Source organism: Pristis pectinata, chromosome 13 (assembly GCF_009764475.1).
Source record: "Pristis pectinata isolate sPriPec2 chromosome 13, sPriPec2.1.pri, whole genome shotgun sequence".
In the NCBI taxonomy this organism is placed as follows: Eukaryota; Metazoa; Chordata; class Chondrichthyes; order Rhinopristiformes; family Pristidae; genus Pristis; species Pristis pectinata.
Genome location: NC_067417.1, coordinates 20,899,944 through 20,917,018, shown reverse-complemented (window position 1 = coordinate 20,917,018; position 17,075 = coordinate 20,899,944). Strand labels below are relative to the sequence as shown.

Sequence of the window (17,075 nt, the reverse complement as noted above, 5' to 3'; positions counted from 1 at the left end):
CAACTTTAAGTTTTATTTCTGTTTCTCTTAATCTACTGATGTAAACATTTACACATGTACCTCCTTTATCACATTGGGATAGACTTTGTATTCTTCAAACTTAAGTTGAGTCCCATTCACGTTTTTCTTCCAGTGAGGTAAAACAGAGAGCATAGAAGTGTACAGCACAGGAACAGGCCCTTTGAAATGACTCTTAAACACTGCTATCATATCTGCTTCTACTATCTCTCCTGGCACTGTGTTCTAGGCACCTATCACTTGCTGTGTGTAAAAAAAACTTGCCTTACCTATCTACTTTAAACTTGCCCCCTATCACTTTAAATGTATACCCCCTAGTTGGTGACATTTCCACCCTGAGGAAAAAAATCTCTGAATATCCACCCTATCTCTGCCTGTCATAATTTTTATACTTCTATCAGGTTGCCCCTCAGCCGCCAACTTTCCAGAGAAAACAACACAAGTTTGTCCAATCTCTCTCCTTGATACATTATTTACATTTAGAACCATAATGACAGCTTATGAGATAGAAAGAGAATTTGAGGATTTAATATGCAGTTCCTCAATATTTTATTTTATAAATAAAACTTTGGATTTAAGGAATGAGTTTGGGATGAGCTTGCTACATCTACTGGTTTGGCCAAGAACTGATTTCTAGCTGTGACATTTGAATTTAAAAGATTGCCTTTGGAACTGAAACCACAAATATACTAGTGTCCCTTGAAAATATAAGTCATGTTAGGGGTACCTGTCATTTTAAACACAAGTAAAATGTTAAAAACATTGTTTTCCTTGCATTAGTTAATTTTTCTACATCTTTATAAGGGGAATGAAAAATTTGTCAAATGGCTGAACAAGAGACTACCTAGTTAACGTTGAGTCTAACACTAATTTTTTTAAGGTGCACTTCTCATCAAGAAAACATATTAAAATCTTTTTAGTGATTTTGGTTACATTGTACCTTGTCAGTTCAATCTGGAGAGAACAATGGTGCAAAACCTTTTAGCAGGAGGGTTATATTGACAATCTGAAACAATTGAGGACAACTCAAAGTCTCTGCACTTCTGAAAGCAAATAAGCCTCAGGACTTGACTGCTGTATTTCTGGTGGAGGAGCTTGCTACTTCTAGCAGAGTCTTGTGCAGCCAATTAGGACCTGTCTGGTGTGCCTGTTGTGAAAGTATGTCAGAAGTTTCACACAGTGCCTTCCACAGAGGCTGGTGTCTAAGAACTTTGTGTCATTCAACATATATATATATATATAAGAAAGTTACTACCTGTACATTGAGTCACTGATACTGGCCAATTAATGTGGACCTCTCCTCTCAGGAAATGCCAGTGCCTCTGGGCTGATGAACAGTCAAAAAGAAGGTACTGGACCATTGGGTGAAAGAAGTATAGGTCTAAAGGTATCAGACAGGCTAGTTCATTATCATTCGTCCCAAAGAGGTGCTGCAGATAAACTTGTGTACAGGAATTTCAATTGCAGAGTGGCTCGCTGCTTTCAGAGACAGGCCTGGCAGAACAGTATATCGTGTGCTAGCAGCATGGATTTTTTCTGATTTAATTAATATCTTTGTATCTTTGATCACTGTTCTTTATTTTTTCAGTCTAATGCATTGCCAAGTCATGTTAAAATCAGTGTCTCCAGACAAACATTATTTGAGGATTCCTTTCAACAGGTAACCAACTATTTTAAGTGTCAAATGCTAATCATAAAGGTGCCACACAAAATCAAATATGATCTGAATCTATCCTTATTTTCTTACGTACTTTGAAATTAGCACTTAGTCATTTTTTTTGTTGTGCATTTGAAGGTACAATGGTACATTATTGCGTAGATTAGACAAAGAGCTTTAACCAGCCTCATCTCACCACCTCCTCCCAAACTGGTGAGCACTACCATGATGAGATTACAGCCTCTTGAAACAGCTAGATTATGTCAGGAGTCATTGAGTAAAACATTATTGAGTAACTGATATTGGAAAATATTGTCTTGCTCACCTTGGAGCTGAGTAGGATTCAATACCTGAGGATACCTGAGGAATCAATCAGGTAGAGACTGTAATTGCATTTGTATTTTATAGTAAAATGTTCAAAACATGTTCCTCTAACTTTGTAATCTGAAAGAAATTCCTTATACTCTGTTTTCTTTTCCTCACATCTGGTTCAAGTTGTCTTATCAGAAATCTCTATCTACTTTTGGCCATGGCCTGTTTCAATTAGTGAAAATTGCCTGAAAATTTGTGTTCTGGTTAACTCTTGCCAAAATAACTTATTTTCTACTTGCAATCTACAATTTAAGTTGTACGTTTATGCCTTATAGCAGTTCTTCTACCCTTCCTCATTAGCCTCAATTTTATTCTTAAACTCTTTCATGCTACTTGTCACATTTTTTGCTTTTAGCATTTTTCCCTAACTGAATATTCCTAGTTGCTTTTATTGAACATTTTGTCATTTGCTGCTTCTGCTTTTCTGCACCAGGAGTGTTCCTTTCCCTAAATTTTATTCCATTGTGACATCAAACGTGTATGAATAGGAAGACATTCCATCATGGACTTTGGCCTTACTTCCCTCTTTGTATTTTGCCTATTTTTCTCTGCAATGCGCATTGCCCTGATTGGAAAAAATGTTTATTATCTGCAAAACTAGGTTTGAAGTTTTTCTACTGCGAGGCATTTAACTGTTATTGTGTGGATGTGACTCATAATAATATAATCATTATTATAGTTCTTTATGCCACTTACTATTAATAACATACAGGGTGGAAATGCGCAATCATTGAAACGTTATGGACTATAAGTTGTTAGGTCCTGACTGGAGAATAGAATCCTTGGGTTTAGATTAAACAAGAAATTGAAATAAAATTGCCACTCTTTTTGCATATTCTTTGTTTGTAAATTTAAAGTGATAAAAAGGTCCTGAAATTTACTTCTTAGCAACTTTTCATTAAAATATTTTAAATCATTTACCGTACAGATAATGAATATGAAGCCATATGACTTGCGCCGTCGATTGTACATAATAATGCGTGGAGAGGAGGGTTTGGATTATGGAGGTATAGCAAGGTGAGTAATTCTGACAGTTATTGGGGTTACATCTGCTTTCTGCCAAACTGAGTGTAGTTGGCATCATTCTCCCTTTTGAGTCACAACAGGCTCGAGCTTATTTGTATGTAGTAATGAGAGAGAGCAACAATGTTGTGGACATTCAGAGGCATTGTAAAAATGACAGCTTTGACAGGTGATATTGCTGTCAATCAAAATTTTTCTCAGCTATTTCATGATGAGGTTTCTGACCCATCAATGCGATAACAATTAATTTGCAAAATAAATCCCTGGTGCCATTTAGGGTCTAGGAGACTTTTGTTCAGCAAGTTCTTCTTTCTGGAAAGTCAAGTGGTAGTCTGGGATATTTGACTACCCAGGTGACGAGTGAGGACAGCACACAGTCCTCAGGAAAATCCACACCAGTCACTCAACTCAGATATTTTCTGGTTGATGAAACTTAAGAGTAAATCCTCATGTTTGACTTCAGTCTCTTGCACGAGCAAACAAATAGCTTAGCATTAACGTTTACAGTTGAACATTGTAATGTCAATTGGTAAATGGTATTGAACATTTTAAAAAATTAAAAATGGTACAGTTGCAGACTACCGTTTCATATTGCAGTTCAGTTCCTGAAAAAAAATCATTCTGTTTGCAACTATTGATTTGCCACATATCTAGCAAGGCTGGCCAAAACACAATGTTCTCTCAATGCCAGTCACAGGACCCCTACTTGCAGGAGCTGAGTACAAATATAATGTGCCACCTTCTTCTGTTGAATGCCTCCTTAATACTGAAAGAAGCTGCATTGGTTGCCTTTTAAACATTATATTGTTTGTCCGCAAATATGTCCCTTTGCTGGCAGGTGTAATCCAAAGTAGATTTGTGAGGTGGTGCACTTTAGTATTAAAAGTAATTTGGGTTAGTATTTACATGTCAATGGACAAATAATTGAATTTTTGCTTCATTGTAAAATAGGAATGCTTTTGGGATGTGGAATGTTTTCATATTGTGTTTAATTGCAATTCATACTTTTTGATTACTGAAAATAAAATCAGTCATTAACATGATTATTTTATGAATGTATTACCTTCTTGATTCTAATTAACTTGTTTGTTGCTCCATTATAAGTGTTGCATCCTTTTTCTTAACCATACTTTTATATTCTAATTTTTTTCTGTACATTTAGTGTTTGATATTTTTCTATTAATTCTTGTCAAGTAATGCATAACTCTACAGTATTAATCCTTGATATTTGAAGGCAAATAGTCGTTTGACAATGTTTATCTACATGAAAGCTGGATGAACGTTACCTCCAAATATGATGCAAGAAATTTGGTAAATGCTGGTGCCTGATAAGATGTTTCAATTTGATGAAAGAAAACTAATTTTCAGAGATTTTTTGAATAACATACAAAATATCTTTGCACTGTACAGCTGTTGCAAAACAACAAATTTCACGACATATAAGTCAGTGATAATAAACCTGATTCTGATTCAATATTCTAACTGATGTGAAAGGAATATACTTCCCAAACTTCAATATATGTTGATGGATTTTAGATTTTTTTTTACTTTTGAATATAAAATATATAAATTTTATTTTAAAATTCCAAAGTACATACTGAATTCTAGCTGGTGGTTTGTTGCATGAAACACTAATAAAATCTTAATTAGAAGCTGCAGTTGATTATTAAAAATAAATATTTTTTGACCTTCTGTAGCTATTATTCATGAATTTAAACTTCCTAAAGTGGCCATCAAAAGAGAATTGTGCTGAATTCAATATTGTATGTTTTCCATAACAGTGCAGCTTCTAATGTGAACTGTTGGGCACACTTCTGGGACTGCTTTATAATTTACTTTTATTTTCAAAGTTGCTATCTTTCTTGGTGGATGAAGTACTTGTACTATTTTGAGCCTCCGTCATCTCTTCCTGCAGCCTCTTTCCTCTGTGACCTACCAGTGGTTTTACCCTATGGTAGGTTACGTCATGCTGTTCTACCACAGGGTAGAACCACGGACAGGCTGCTGAGAATCTTCCTGCATCAGTGGAAATCACTTGTCTTTATGCTGTGGTTCTTTGTTGCACTATGACTTAACTGTGCTCAGCATATTAGCTGTAACTATTCTGTTGACAGTAATGTAAAGCATGTGGACATGTACAAGTTCATCCTATCAGGAGATCGGCAGGATGGAAAATTTAATATTTGACAATTCTATCAGATTAAAGATTAAAAATTATTATTGTTGCAATCAAAACAGGTTTTAATTTTCTGCTAATCCTCTGAAAAATAGAAAGTAATCGTGTTCAGTTGGAGCTTTGCACTTTGCCTGAAACAGATTATTTACTTATCACAGACTGTAAGGTGACCTTCTTCCATGTCTCAAATTGTGCAACTATATTGATATTTCTACAGCATATATAGAGCAGTCTAATCTCTGTTCTTCCCTTCCTTTGGGGAAAAGGACATACTTCATCCAATGGCCTGGCTGAGCTTGGAAACTTGACCATATTGAGGAATTGTGAGAGACTCTTGCACAAATGAGCAGATATATAGGTGCACCAATGACGTTAATCATCAACTGTAAACTTGTATTAATAAAATATATGCAATAGTACTGCGTGACATACAAGTGGAAGACCAGGCTGATGGCATGAGAATCCACTTGCTTTGTTGACTCTACACAAGATTATATAGGACACTCTATCCCTTTGAATATGAAGACATAACATCAACTCGTCCTAATTTGTTATTAAATCCTATTTAACTGAGGGATGTCACAGGGATATGCAAAATGGGAAATACCACACTGGGGAGTTGATACAATGAATAGAGAATGGGATTAACGTAGGATTAGTGTAAATGGGTGTTTGATGTTCAATGCAGATTTAGTGGACTGGAGGACCTGTTTCCTCTTTGACTCCATGGGTTCAATACAAGTGCACTTCCATGGTAAAGAGAGATCTATGCTTAATACAGTGAAGAACTTTTGCTGTGCATTTAAATATTTGTATCTGATTTGGGAGGCCTTGGTGCTTGCTATTCACTCAGCTGTGAAATCTGCATTACTTATGGCAGGAGGGAGAGAGGTTTGGAGCTTTTAATTTGCATACTATTAAAAATAATTTCTGCAAATAATTATATTAGAAAAATTAGTATAGTTTTCAAAATGCCTTTACATGATTGTGTAATTACATATGAGTTGAGGCAATTACTGGAGAACTGTGTCAGTAGAATTACTGCCATATTAACATATATATCATTGTTTCTGAGTAAAGATTTAGACAACGTGAAGTGAAGTTCTGCCTTCAATTGTGTGTATCAAAAAATAGAGAAGAGCTATTATTTCTTGCATGCAGAAGGAATAATGGGTGGTGAAAAACCTATTTATGGAAATTATTCATTTTAATTTTTGAATATCAAAATATTCTGTTTTTAAGAAAATTAAAGTTGAAGTTTCAACATTTATTATTGGAGTTTATTATTGTTCCATAGAGAATGGTTTTTCCTGCTTTCCCATGAAGTTCTCAATCCAATGTACTGCTTGTTTGAATATGCTGGAAAGAACAACTACTGTTTGCAGATAAACCCTGCATCATCAATTAATCCGGATCACCTGACCTATTTCCGTTTTATTGGAAGGTTCATAGCAATGGTAAGTTCTGTGAAGGAAGTAACTATAATCTAGTACACATATGTGTCTATGCTCTAAACACCATGTATGGAAATTCATTTTTTATTGCAGAACTTGTATGTTCTGATAGTTTTGTAACAGAAGTTCCCTTTCTATAAAATGGATCTGCTGGACCCACCAGGGCCAAAGGACCTATGTAGTGCCTTTTATGACTTGAGAACACCCCACAATATTTTGCAACCAATCAAGTACTTTTACAGCACTGTTGTAATGTTTGAAAATGAAGTAGCAATTTCTACACCTCATAGCACTATGGTGAAATAGATTTTGTTCGTGATTAAATAGTTCAAATAATTTAAAATAGGCTAGGATCCTGGGATGACCTCTTTAATCTTCAGATAAGGCTATGGATTATTTTGGACCAACAAAGTGAGTTAGCAAAATGACACTCATGCAGTATAGATGATTTATCAAGTTCTTGAGTGAGGTTTGAATCCACACCCTTCTGACTTCAGGTGAAATAATATCACTGAGCCATGACTCTCACAGACATGACCTCCAGCACATGCACTATTACAAATGAACTGGACTGATCTTTTTATGCTCTTCCCTCATCAAAAATATCAGTGTCCAATGACAGGCTCCCTGCAACAAAAATGTTAAGTTGCAGGTTACTATGAATGTTGCCTTCCACTTGTCTTCACTCCCTTCTATGCTGAACTAAACTAAGATTGCTTCTTAAATACCTTATCCAATAAGGAGTATGCTTTGATTGTAATGATTTCATTTGGTGCTATCCCTAACTATCTTAATCAATCCTTTGATTCTTCAAGTACATTACTGATCCCCTTAATGGTTGTTATTCTCAGCCATTTGTCTCCAGACTAACATTTCTCATTAATTGCCTTATTTTACAAACTTATGCCTTGTGAGGTTTTTCTGTTGCAAGTTATCTATGGGGGAATTGCTTGGATGATCATCTGGTGGCTGCCACTATGTTCTGTGAAAGGCAGGGATCTCTTTTTTTCTGGGACTGTGATTGATATAGCTTTATCTAGTTGTCAACAATTCAAAAGCCTGAGGCATCATGTTTGTATCAATGCTTTATCAATTTGCGAACAATTTAACAAGTTTACCCATCATCTCTTGCCCCTGCGTTTTATGAGCTAAATTCATATGGACTCCTAATCAGACATACCCTACTGCATGACCAGAATATTTTATCAGCTAAATATTGGGAAGACCAAAGCAGTCCATTCCTTTGCCACTGATTCAAATATTCACCCCACAGTTGTCTAAATCTGAATCAAACTTTTTAGAACCTAATTGTCATATTTGACCCCAATGTGAGCTTCTGACTACAAGCACACGCCTTCTCTATTTCTACCTCTTGTCTTCTCCTATTTCACCCAATTGCTACCAAAACCCTCCCCCATGCCTTTATTGCCAGAACCCTCACGGATGCCATCCACCATCTCTATAATCTCTTTAAGCCCTACAACCAAGATATCTTCACTCCCTCAATTCTGATTTCTTAAAAATCCATTATTTTAATCAGCCTACCATAGGTTTACATGTCTTCATCTGCCTAACCTTATGATATTGTAGCTTTGACTGCTGCATGAGAGAATCTCAGAGGGATTATTGGAACACTTGGGATCATCTTTGCAATTGTTCCTCGTCAGTACCTGGAGGCGTTGGTGGAAGTTACTTTAAATCTTTTTGGAACTTTTCTGTAAGCTCTATTGCAAAATAAAAGTGACCGTTTTTGTTTTGTTCTAGGCACTTTACCATGGCAAATTTATTGATACAGGATTCACACTGCCGTTTTATAAAAGAATGTTGAATAAAAATCCCACAATGAAAGACTTGGAATCAATTGACCCAGAATTCTACAATTCACTGCTGTGGATCAAGTAAATATTTGTTAATATATAGCTATTATTTGAATAAACAGACCAGTTGATTGTAAAATTATTGAAATATGTGTTAATATACCACTAAAATTACTGACATTGTTATAATTTTGGTTGTTAAGGGGAAAAAGTATTTGGATATAGTTTTACAGAGGACAGGGTGATGCATAAATTTGTAATTGATTGAGGAAACAGGAAATCAATGCAGGATTGAGCACCAGGTGGTAAAAATCCTCATGCTAGTTTTTTTAAAATCTATTTAATATTTTTGTCTTTTAGGGAGAACAATGTAGAAGAATGCGGCTTGGAACTGTATTTTGCACAGGATATGGAAATATTGGGGAAAGTAACAACTCATGAGCTGAAGAAAGATGGAGAAAATATTATGGTCATTGAAGAGAATAAGGAGGAGTATATGAGGTTAACTGTAATTTATATTTTGGAATTTTAGTTTGGAAATTGTTTTTCATTTTTCTAAATCAGGGAAAATTAAATTAAATACAATGTGAAATATATTTATTTTTAATAAATATATTACATCAACATAAGCATTTTGAATAAATATATTACGTCAAAATCTGCAATATTGATCAGTTTTTCCATGCCATGTATAGTTTGCTTCTTATCTGTCATGTGATCTGTTAATCGTTAGATATTCAACCCAGTTTTCTATACTATAGTTCAAAGAAAAATATGTAAATTGACAAAATATGCTAGGAACACCAAATGTGGAAGCAAACCAACTGTAATCTCTTAAATACCAACTTACCAAAACAATTTGTTATTTAGAAAGATTTTCATAGATCATGCCTGCTTCATCAACTTGTCATGGCTATCTCCATGGCCATTTCTCCCCCTTTATCAGTGGAACTGATTCCCATAAATATAAAGCAGATTTTCAATCCACTGCCACCAAGACCCATCAGTTGTCTGAATTTAAAAGATACACACATCATTTGCTTCAGTCACCATCAAATGTTCACAAGAATTCATGTTCATTCATGTTTTCTTTCCCATTAGGTTGCTGACAGACTGGAGATTCACCCGTGGAGTTGAGGAACAAACCAAATCTTTCTTGGATGGTTTCAATGAGGTGGTACCTTTAGAATGGCTGCGGTATTTTGATGAAAAGGAACTAGAGGTAAAAGTCTTCAGCCATGCTCACTTAATCTAATGTAAGATCAATGCAGTGGAAACCAATTAATCCCATCTCCGAAACAAATATTTGCTTTTGTAGCTTCTGTAGCAAACAAGTTTTAAAGGCAGCACTCAAAATCCATAGGACCGATGCTCTTACTTTTCACTCTTGCATCCTCAGCAACCAATTTGACAGTTTTAAAATTAAATTTTACTTTCTATTTCCTTTATTTCAATAGGGTATTGTAATTGAAGATTAAAAGATTCCTTAGATATTTTGATTTCTCTCTGAAGAAGGTGGTGGTGGTTCTGTATCTACAGATTGTTTTGTATTGGGCTGAATCTTCCTGCCTGTGGTTGGGGTTCCTGAAGCGAACCTCTGGTGTAAGCCATACGCCAGAAAGAAGTCCTGGTCTTGGTGCATTGACTGTCCAGGATTTAAAGAGTGACAGTTGTTCCATGTAGAGTCTGACAGTGGAACCCAATCTTGCCACTCAGATCCTATGCTTTGTTAGACCCAAGATCTGAAGATCTGAGACCTCAATGATTTCATTGGGGTTTCCAGGTCTGTAGGTTGGAAAGCAAAATGGAAGTTATTAATTATTTTACTTTAATTTGTTGTTTCTAATTGTGTGTTTTTTTTATAACAGAAAATTAATAACTCTATTTTAATTAATTTGAGAAGTTTTCAAATGTCTCTGAATAACAACATTCAGGAACGGGCTGATTAGTAGCAGTAAGATTTGCACCACAGAAGTGCTAGACAATAACAGCCTCCAAAAAGGGACAGTCTAACCACCTACCTGTCACATTCAGTAGTATTATCATTGCCAAGTCCTATAGCAGCAATATCCATGTGGGTTACCATTGACCAGAAAATATACTGGATCAGCCACATAAATACTGTGACTACAAGAGCAGATCAGAAGCTGGTTATTCTGAAGCAAGTGACTCATCTCCCGACATCCCAAGGCTTTCCACCATTTGCAAGACAAAGTCAGAAGTGTGATGGAATACTCTCCACTTGCCTGGATGAGCTCAGTGTCAAGAAAATTCATGAAGCTCAAAACCATCCAGGACAAAGCAGCCCACTTGATTGGCACCCTGTCAACCAACTAAATGTTAATTCTCTCCACCACTAATGCACTGTAGTTGCTGTGCATATCATCTACGAAATGTACTGTAGTGATTTGCCCAAGTTACTCTGACACAACCTCCCAAACCCTGGATCTCTGCCACCACCAAGAAGGGCAAGGACAGCAGGCACATGTAAAAGACACTACCTGCAGGTTCCCCTCCAACTCTCACAGCATTCTGATTTGGAAATATATAGCTGGTCCTTCATTGTTGCTAGCTCTAAATCCAGGAACTTTCAACCCAGTAGAGCTGTGGAAGTACCTCAACTGGAAGGGCTGCAGTGTTCAAGAAAGTGCCTCACCAGCAGGGGCAGTTAGTGTGGCCAATAAATGCCAGCAATACCCTGATCCTGAGCAGGCATTTTTAAAAAAAGTGAGTAAACTGTTAAATTGACTGGATCTCTCATGACAACCTTGGCTTCATCAGTGATATTCCCTTTATCCTATCCATCCCTTTACAACCTCTCTGCAACTTAACATCAGCTTGTTTCTGCTTTCCCAATCCCAGACAAAGGGCCTTTGACCTGGAACGTCAACTCTGTTTCTCTTTCCACAGATGTAATCTGACCTACTGTGTGTTTCCACATTTTCAATTTTTATTATAAATTAGCTGTTGAGTGAAGGGAATGACTGTATGAATAGTGGGACTGATTATGAGCACTATGTTAACAGAAATACAGTCAGAAGATATTCTATTAAGTGGATACCTAGCCCCCTCATATTTTAACCACCTTAATTAAATGTTCCTTCAACCTCTTCTGTTTTGAAGAAAACAACCCTTGCTTATCCAGCCTTTCCTTTGCTTAAATGTTCAAGATGAGTGCCAGAAAATGAATAACATGTTAATAACATTAAGAGTGAATAACCATGGTGAAAAATAATCCTGACACAAAGGAATAAGAAGTATGTAGTCTTTGGCATCTGCCCAATGGATCAACATAATCCAGTTTATATATACAGTGTTCTTGATGGAAGGAGTGGAGGGGTGGAGATGGTCTCAGATACATTAGGGGCACTTCTTGTTTCTTGAAATTAGCTTCATTCTCTTTGAATGTTGGATGGAATATTCTCCCTTGGGGCATTTAACCTGGAGTTATTATCAGAGAAGGCAGTTACACTAACACATGGATAGTATTTGATGATATTTTCTTGCCTTTCATTTTGGATGTTCACCCAGGTTAGGCCATAACTTTCTACATGATGGATGTTGAAAGCTAATAACAGCTACCATAACCTCAGAAAGTCCTAATGTAATACTGGTTAGTTTAAAATATACATGAAGATTGGCTTCTTTCACCTTCTTAGTTTTCCATTCACCAACAGTATAAATTACCTACTGACCTTTCAATTAAGATCTGCATTTGTGTTGTATCGTCAGATCTTAATTCATTTCAGCTGGGACTCTTTGCTTGGAATAATTGCTAATTCTTTGGAATTCAATGTAGCATTTCCTGCACTATAAATACATGAAGCACAATTGATATCTTAATTTGTATCTTTAAAAGCCATAATTTTAAAAATACGCCCTAGAAATAACAACATACAAAAGATAAAGGATTTTGGCCTTTTGCTAAATTTTATTTATTTTTTTCTCCATGGAAATGCTGTGTATAGAAAAAGATGTATTAATTATTATGTAGTGTACTTATATTAAAATGAAAGATATAGCCACTACTATATAAAGGTATTTATACACCAGTTAATTAGGTTTGTTTCGTTATTTTGTTGTCACTATTAGATTTTCAACCATGTTTGAACAAACATGTTCTGATTAAAATTGATGCTTCATTTCTGCAAAGTGTAAATGGAGTTACAGACATGTGCTACAGTTTTAAAACATTTCAGTGCAATATTATTGTACCTAAGACTAGATACATTAGGCTGGAATTTTCTTCAGTGAGGCAATCCAGAAATTGTATCTGATAATACACCTGTTCTATCAGTGCCTATTTATCTGCAAATCTTCTTCCAATCTCATTGATATATTCCATGAAAATGTATAAACATTTTAATAATTAGCATGAACAAATCAGGCCCTGAAAAAGTCATTGAATGCATGCATAATTTCCTTTTTAAGTAGAAATTTGAGGCACCTAACATTCAAAGGTGCCTAGTTTCAGATGACATCTTCCAGCTGGAGAAAAGCTTGGAGGAGGTAGATCAGTTGTCAACATTCATGCTGTCATGTGTCTCCACGTACAAATACAGAGGAGATTCGAGCCCACTATCCTCAATAACAGTGCGCATCTGAGCTGTGCTTGTTTTGACCATTAGTGGCACAAATGGGGCACATCTGTCTGTTTCTTTCACTGAGGTATTTGAAGTGGTTTTTACAAGCAAATGTGGTGATGTGGATGATGATGTTTTTAATCTTTTCTCTCTTTCCTGGTGTCTTGTCCTCATTTTCAAATATACAAAGTGTTAATTTCTTGTAAACTGTAACACTAACACACCCCATATATTATAGTTTCTTTTTATTTCACATTCCTCAGTTTAGTTATAATACTTTGTTTTACTTCATAGGATTTTTCTTTTTTAAAATTTAAAAAAAAATTTTATTTACAGCGTGGTAACAGGCCCTTCCGGCCCAACGAGTCCGCGCCGCCCATTTTAAACCCATATTAACCTACCTGTACGTCTTTGGAATGTGGGAGGAAACTGGAGCACCCGGAGGAAACCCACGCAGACACGGGAGAACGTACAAACTCCTTACAGGCAGCGACGGGAACCTCATATTATTTGTTCCACCCTGTCATTTTTTACATTTATAACATAAATCCAATTCCCATCACTTCTACCTTTCCCACTTACTCCAAAATAAGCAGTTTTGTTTACTTTCCATTGTGTTCCAAACACACTCCATATCTAAGTACTTTTAACGTACTGCCAATACTTCTCAACAGAACTGTCCTTAACGATATATTGCTATTTTAAATGGTTGAACTCTCTTACTATGTTTCTGTTTATTGAAGTTCTGTTCTTTCATGGTTAACCATTCAAGATCAACTTCAAAGCAATTATTAACCAATGATGCTTTTTCCATCTGTTTTGTCATCCACTGTTTTCTCTTCTTGCAATTTTAAGCTAGATCAGTGTGTCACATTCAAATCACCACTGCTACATGTCCTGAAATGCCTAATAGGTCATTTTCAATTAAATAGACATGATTGATAAGTTTCAATTGAATTAGATTTAATAGTTCTCTGTGTAGTTGTGCATAAATAATATTAAAACATTTGTCATTTTGTAGTAAATAAAATCTACAAATCTTAAAGCATTAAAATGCATAAAATCTCATGTGCCAAGTATTCTACAATCATGTTTAATCAGAGATGGCAATTATTTTTTAATTTGCAGCTAATGCTATGTGGAATGCAAGAAATTGACCTATCTGATTGGCAGAAGAACACCATCTATCGCCATTACACGAAGAATAGTAAGCCAGTCCAGTGGTTCTGGCAGGTGAGTTATCCTAACCATTTCAGCATTAAAAAGGAGTGAAAATTCATTTTGTAATATAATAGGTCTGTGTTAGAGCAGCTGCTGGCAACCTGTTTGTAAAAGTCACCAAAACAAGCTTACCATATCATTACTTGTTACTTTTGCCCTTTTTTTTACTTGTGCCCTTTGTTACTGGGGAATTTAGATAATTGAATTGTTGAACTATTTTGCTCATTTTCCTGGGATACCAACTCACTTCTCCTGAGCATCTTGTCTCAATGTTCCACACAGATTTAACTTCCCTTAGCTGTTTCTTTTCCCCACAGGTAAATTGACCAGTAAGGCACATCTTTTAAAATGCAGCAGCATGCAAATTAAAACAAAGAATACCAGCAAACTTTGAGAACAACGGCATTTAATTCTGAGGGAGGCTGACTGTTTCAAGGGCTACAGCAAAGCTGTAGGAGAGCAGTACAATATTTTGGGATTGTATGGTAAATTCAAAATCAACTCAAAAATGAGTTAAAATGTAAAGACATGTCCCAAAAAGAATATTGTACTGCATGAAACAGAACAGTATGTAATTGTTAAATTTAGGAGAAACTAGCTGCAAACATAAATGAAGCTTAATTTTTTTGAACCCTTGCACAGTGTAGTTATTTTGTGTATTAACTGGCAAGTCCACAATTTCCCAGATGACAGAGTTAAACAGTCTGTTGTTTGTGTTTTTTAAAGTACAGCTAAACCAAATACTATTCTGAAAGAGAGATACATGAATAAATTGTTCTTTATTTTTAAATTAGTCATTCACCATATATCAATATATTATCAATAGGTTATGCATTATGAAAATTGTAATGTTGGACAATGCAGATGCCAGTGTCGGGGGTGGGGGGTGGTGGTGGTAAATGCAGATCAGAATTCCAGAGCAGTTGCTTAATTATCTCGTAGAACATCTTATGGTAGGATTTGAGTTCGGTGGTTTCTTATTATGCTGTTGTTCTGCTTTGCCATTTGAACAATGCATTTACTAAAACAGAGTCACAACTCAAATGCTTATTTTTTTTATCCCAAGGGTTTTTTCTATTTTATTTCTAAACAAATAATATTACTCTCTAACGGGACTATTTCTTTACTTTTCTCTGGAACCTTGATTTATTGCACTGTAGATATACCTGGTTATTTTCATAACCCCAGGACATTTCTACACTTGCCAAAGGATTACCTTTGCAATACTATAATTAAAGAATTGTCGCAACATTTATAAGGTTGTGAACATAATTCTAACTATATGCCTTTTAATCCAATTGGTTGTAACTAAATTTAAATGAAAATCATAAGTTATAAATTGAGGAAGGTGGCTGGTTTTTCTTACACATATTTTTCTATCGCTGTTTAGGTATTTGGAACTGTGGCTGGATACCTATCCTGACTTAAGGCATTGAACCTGATTTTAATATCCCAAATCAGATATTAAAGTTCAGTTACTTAAGCACAGATTTGTAATTGGGCTTTAAAATAAAAAAAAACTGCAGATGCTGGAAAATCTGAAATAAAAACAAAAAATGCTGGAAGAGCTTAGCTGATCAGGCAGCATCAAGCAGCTTCTCTCCAGCATTTTATGTTTTTATTTGTAATTGAGTTTGGTCTGTATGACCTAGAATTACTCCAAGTTAAAATTTCAGTAAGTGGGACTTCAGGAGAGCCCATCATCTGATAAAGATAGCAGATCTTTCAAAAACTCTGGTGACTTAAATTGAGATGATAATTGCACTCTTAACTTGCTATGTATAAGAAGCCTTTATTGAATATGTGTGGTTACCTCCATCCTATGTTAATCTCTGTAATCAGGTTGTAAAAGAAATGGACAATGAGAAAAGGATCAGATTATTGCAGTTTGTCACTGGCACATGTCGCCTGCCTGTTGGGGGCTTTGCCGAGTTAATAGGTAAGAAATTATATTATAGAGTTTCCAGTTTTACTTTATGGCTACATGTTTTTAAATAACAAAATAAAATTGTTCTCAATGGCCCTCAATCAAGATTATAACCTTCTGACTTTTGATCTTAATTTTTTTTCAAATTAAGACACTTAATACTTTATGTTCATTTGATACCTGATACTCCAACAACCTGGGTTTGATCCTGACCTCAGCTGGTGCCTCTGTGGTGTTAGTGCACCCTCCTTTTGACCACATGGGATTCGCCCAGTCGCCCTGGTTTCCTCCCACATGCCATGGATGTGCTGGTTGGTGGGTTAATTGGCTACTGCAAATTAGGTGATGCAGGTGAATGGTAGGAGAATTGGCAGGGGTGGTGGGGAGTTAGTTAATAGGCATACGAGAAGGTATAGGTTACAGAGAAGTAAGTGGGAAAATGCATTGACATAAACTCAATGGGCTGAATGGTCACTTTCTCAACTGAAAGGCAAAGTTAAAAATCATCTTAGATCAGTCAACTTCACCTTAAAAGTAGCTGCTAAATGGAGCATGGCCAGTTCAAAGGTGTCCTTGTAGATCCCCTCCATAGACACACCTTCCCCTACACACTCTGGAAACTAATTGGGTTCAGCCCCATGAACAATATTGTGCTTGAGAACAAGGACCTGGCACCATGGGAATCAATGGGGTAACATTTCATACCAACATTCTGTGTGCAACTGATTCCCTGTACTTCCATTTATTAATTTTAAAATTGCAAAAAGGTCTTCGTTTAATATTTTTGAGGTTGACTTTCCAGTGAATAGTTCAAATTTAATGAGAAT

General features: G+C 35.8%; 1 protein-coding gene across 5 annotated transcripts in view; it reads left to right on the top strand.

The window, feature by feature from the left end:
* The window catches only part of wwp2 (WW domain containing E3 ubiquitin protein ligase 2), a 152,329-nt gene that overhangs the window by 127,449 nt on the left and 7,805 nt on the right, over positions 1–17,075 (top strand). For all 5 annotated transcript variants that reach the window (XM_052028733.1, XM_052028729.1, XM_052028731.1 and 2 more), the window contains 8 exons: positions 1,607–1,678; positions 2,976–3,064; positions 6,544–6,703; positions 8,465–8,598; positions 8,878–9,018; positions 9,619–9,739; positions 14,229–14,333; positions 16,164–16,260. In XM_052028733.1, coding sequence (XP_051884693.1) covers positions 1,607–1,678; positions 2,976–3,064; positions 6,544–6,703; positions 8,465–8,598; positions 8,878–9,018; positions 9,619–9,739; positions 14,229–14,333; positions 16,164–16,260 — 919 coding nt within the window. The remainder of the gene's footprint in view (positions 1–1,606; positions 1,679–2,975; positions 3,065–6,543; positions 6,704–8,464; positions 8,599–8,877; positions 9,019–9,618; positions 9,740–14,228; positions 14,334–16,163; positions 16,261–17,075) is intronic.